The sequence below is a fragment of the Trichoplusia ni genome, chromosome 1 (assembly GCF_003590095.1).
Source record: "Trichoplusia ni isolate ovarian cell line Hi5 chromosome 1, tn1, whole genome shotgun sequence".
Classification (NCBI taxonomy): domain Eukaryota; kingdom Metazoa; phylum Arthropoda; class Insecta; order Lepidoptera; family Noctuidae; genus Trichoplusia; species Trichoplusia ni.
In genome coordinates, this window is record NC_039478.1 from 22,783,741 (window position 1) to 22,788,433 (window position 4,693).

At 36.7% G+C, this 4,693-nt stretch overlaps 1 protein-coding gene across 1 annotated transcript; it reads right to left on the bottom strand.

Moving 5' to 3' along the window:
- Positions 1-243: 243 nt before the first annotated feature.
- LOC113499715 (deformed epidermal autoregulatory factor 1-like) lies at positions 244-3,286 on the bottom strand. Its single transcript, XM_026880289.1, has 2 exons — positions 2,175-3,286; positions 244-674 (listed from the first exon to the last, which is right to left on the bottom strand). The coding sequence occupies exons 1-2, from the start codon at positions 2,887-2,889 to the stop codon at positions 346-348; spliced, it is 1,044 nt and encodes a 347-aa protein (XP_026736090.1). The 5' UTR covers positions 2,890-3,286; the 3' UTR covers positions 244-345.
- Between the last annotated feature and the right edge of the window lie 1,407 nt (positions 3,287-4,693).

The following is a 4,693-nucleotide window of genomic DNA, read 5'->3' on the forward strand; positions in this document are numbered from 1 at the left end:
AATAGCAACAAGAATGACAACATGCACAGCATTCAGTTTAATTAAATGATTGATGCATGACAATATTTTTTTCTTTTTCTTAATATTTTATTGTTTTCAATTCCAGGTGGAGCAATAATGCACATGGAAGACAGCACTAGGATCAGAACACATCAGTCATAACACCCTCAATTATCAAACAAGGCATAGTGGTAGGAGGAGAACAGGGCAAGTAGAAACTGGAGCGCATTAAGCCGAGCCGAGGTAAAATGTAGCTTGAAACTTGTATGTTTTTAATTTTTTATCTGTTTGTAACTTAAGTATAAAGAGGTAGAGAGAAATACAGCCTTTGAGTATTGATAGTTATTAAAATACATATGTATCACATGTAAATTCTCTGTATATCCCCTCATACCTGGACTTAATCAATATATTGATAATCTTACCTGGTACAGTTTCAGCAGGAGGGTCCGGATTGTCCAACAAAGTGTAGTCAGTATTAGAGTCCAAGCCCTCGGCTATGGTCTGCCAGGCCTCCTTTGAGTTATTACTATTGTTACTACTTTGATGGATATTATCCACTTCTCCTTCTCCCAGTGAAGTCTCTCGTTTTACTTTAGACTTCTTTTCTTCACTGTCTTGATTATTTCGTCTCCGTCTCTTGTATGGTGTGAAAAACCGGACAGGTCCCATAGCTGCAGATGGAAAAAGATAATTGTATTTCAACCCAGTTAGAACAGTTTTGGTACTAATGTCTCATAGGTGTGCTTTTGTAATAGTAACATAATATATAAGAATGGGTTAGTGATTGATCTATTGTTGAACCCCAGAATTGGTAGCCAGCTGGTGGATAAGCCTCTCCAAATTGCACTGTTCTACCCTTGCCATGGGTTAAATAGTTTTTGACAGGGTCCTCTTCACTAATTTTCTTAAGATACCAGTGATCTTTAAATAATAAAATAATAATCTAATTGAATGTTCTATGTTGTAGATGATATTATGTGTATATTATTTGCTAATTATTGTGTAGCTAGAATAATATATGTGCCTTATTGTGGTCTTATTTATAGCTTGCTCAGTATATGTGTGTGATATTTATAAGATGTTTGGTATATTTGATTTAAGTAAAAGCCGTGTTAACATAGCATTAGTACCTATTTGACGTGTTGCTTTTTTGAGTGCGGGAGATAAAAAGTATATTAGTATTATTAATATCTTAAGGCTTTAGTTTCTCACCACTCTCACAATAACTTGTCATATGATTCCATAAAATACAATAATGATACTCAAATATCATTCCCAGTTTCACATGCGACTAAGCAATGTTAGCCTGTAAGTAGCTAGTTTTGTGTAAATGAATATTGTAAACTTTGATATAGGATCTGTTGTGATTAATAAAGTATTGAAATAAATGTGTTGTTTATGTTTGATGTCATAGTTTAGTCCATGATATCATGAGCGTGAGACTGCTTTGTGCAAGTACTGCATGGGTCAATGTTACTTGCCTTCCGTTGTGCCTTGGATGTTTTATATCATTGTTTCAGTTAATTTTGTACATTCAATTGTCATTGACATTTCTAACCCAGTCCATTTTGAACCCAGTGTTCTAAACTAGGGAAGATCTGATCACTGGGATGATACTAAATATGTAGTACCTACTTATGCTCTACTTGACGTGAAGCTTAAACTGTGTGGATGCCTTAAATTATATAAAAAAAAGTGTTGACTAACTACTTGTCTAAACTAGTGGAGAGGGTAATAAAAAGTTAATTTTGTTGTATACTATTTAATAAAAGAATAATTAAACTTAAAGTTTAACAATTTATTCTTCAGTTCGTACAATTGCCAAATGTTTTTCTTCATGAAAAAATAATTTAGATTTACCGACACCTTGTTGCCTATTAACTGAGTATACAGCCGAAGCAAATTATAGCTCTTGATTGTCATCCTGATCATATGCTTTTCTATATGACTACTTATTGACTAGAATAAAATTGTGCTCAAATAAAAGCTTTACATAAAACATATGTTGTTGCATGGGCGGGTGAACCAGCATTCCATGGCAGGGAAGTATGTTACATACATGAAATCCTATGGTCTAATATTAGTGCAGTAGTATTTACAATGCTTGCATGATTATGCTTGGCTAATTACTGACTTACTGTATCACAATAAAGTACTTTCACAGTCCCCACCTGACTGATCATCACAGCATGCCCCACAAGTACAGCTGGTGGCATGAGGAGTCAAGATGCCCTCGTCTATGAGAGCCTGGATCCTTCTTCCTCCAAACATGATTGATCTCTTCCAGTCTTTACTAGACGCCCTTCCACAGAGAGCCTCAAACTCACTAGGTGTGTACCATTCCAGACCATATTTGATGCATCTGCCCCGGCCTCCCGAGCCGAACCTCTGCTTGTGCAGTTCTGCCGACGTGTTCTTGCATCGGATGGGCAGAATGGGCATGTTAGCCGTCTCCGTCCAGGATCGCGCGCTCTTCGGCCGCGAGTTGGGCGTGAGCGGGCCAGTGCTTTCTTCCTGCCGTGCCTGCGGCGACGGAGGATTCTGTATCACAATGTGAGTCGGTTTGATGTCATCAGGCACCGGTCCGCCTGATATGAACCCATTGTCAACACATATCATAGGTTTGAAGTGTGGCAGCTGATCTGACGTTATCACGTTAAATGTCGTTCCAGTTATAAGAGTGCCGACGGGTAGGGATACTGGCACCGTGATCACGCCGTGAGAATCGCCAGCTAGACGAGAATTTTTTATTGCAGACGACAAAACAGCCCCGCCATCAGATCTGTCGGCATCACGATCGGCCCTCGCCGTCATGGGATCGGCTTCGGATACTTCGGTAATGTCCGGCATATTAACGACGTTGTCCGAACCTCTATTCTCCGCCATATCTTGTTTCCTCCCGCCCCAGTAGACACCCTTGAGGTGCGAACGAATTTTAACTAACACATGAACGCTTTATAACTCGTATGCAGTCACACTAAAGGATTATGTACTTAGTTCAGCCAACGTCCGCCATAATTAAATCGAAATATGAAAAACCTTTCACGTACGCTGCTTAGGTTATGGCGGGATGTACAAATCCTGATCCTAAAGCCTCTATTTTATATTTTCTACTTGTGTCTTTTGGCAAGTAATAACCTAATTGTTATTATTTTTGCTACAAATATAGTAATTGAATTGTGACGCTGAATATAAGAGGGCTAAATCAATATCATTTTGGGATTAAAGGATCTATAGAATCGCGGATCAAGTATTTATTATTGTTTTCGCCAGTCAAACCAGTGTTGCCAAAAATAGAATCAAGACAGACTAACCTAACATGAACAGCTGATTTGTAACATTTCAAATGGTTTGCATGTAGGTACGGAAAAACGAAAACCATTCTAAATTAGTTAAGTGTCATGCTTTAAGGTATATTGAAAAATGACTGGAGCGTTCTCAGAATTCTTATAAATTGTAATAATCAACTACAGAAAAGTTGTTCAACTAATAGAATATTTAGTAGATTGATAACTAATAATAATTTTGTTCGACGTTACATACATTTTAAATCATCTTAAATAGACGACAAGCAATAAATTATCAAAAGAAAATTATGGTTTGCAAATTAATACATGATGTCTTAAGTAAACATTTATGCAAGTAAACGAGAACTCAAAGGATTAATAAAATCGACATTAAGGTCCAAAATTATACCAAATTCTTCACAAAAACCCGTAAAATTACTTAATAATGAATGAAAACCTAGTAGAACCATACAATTTTAGCATATCCTGAGAAATACCGTAAAAGTTTTTATTTTGGAAACCAAGACGTTCCACTCAAGCAAAATTATTTTTTTACCGCAGATATAGGTTCTTGAACGCGTTTTCTCAATCGCTGTCAGTGGCTGACACTTATGACATGACGTCCATGACGTTGACTTTGTTAAGCATGACGGCTATTTATTCCTCACGCGGTATTTTTAATTTTTAATTAAAACATTTAAATAATGCGAAAGCTTCATCTGAATAAAATCTTTGAACATGTTCATAGCTTCTCATGCTAGCGGGTATTTTACCACGTTGTTACCCCGCAAAAATGATGCGAGACAAAGACCGCGAGGTCCTTGTGATACATAATGGATGCGGTTATCTTTGTTAGTTCGTATAACCATGGTTCTTTGACTTATTTCCTCGAAATCGCTTTAGCTATTCCCGAGCTGAAAGCGGGTATGAAGAAATTTTTTGCACATTGCCAAGTGGCGCAAATGAAAGGGCAAAACATTGTGTGCATTACAAAACGATATTGGGTTAGCCTGTTCTTAAATATAGCGGGTATAATTGAGTATAAACTGACTTAGATTTCAAAAATTAAATTAAATTCTCATGATTTAAGACGCCCAGACACAATACAAAAATAAAAAATGCTTGGCCCATATGGGAATCGAACCCGTGACACACCAGTTTCCGTTGTGACCATTAGATACCACTGGACTATCCGTGCATTTTAATAAGACATAATTAACTAAGAAATAATTATTAGTAGGTAAATACATTTAAAAATACTTGTAAATTAAATTATTCCGTTTTACAAAAAACACTATTCTTGACTTGAATTATTTTTTCCTTGTAATCTTGTATATCAAAAGGCAACAGTAAGCTGGATGCGCATTAATTTGCTTTAACAATAGCTACGTCAATGTTGGGGC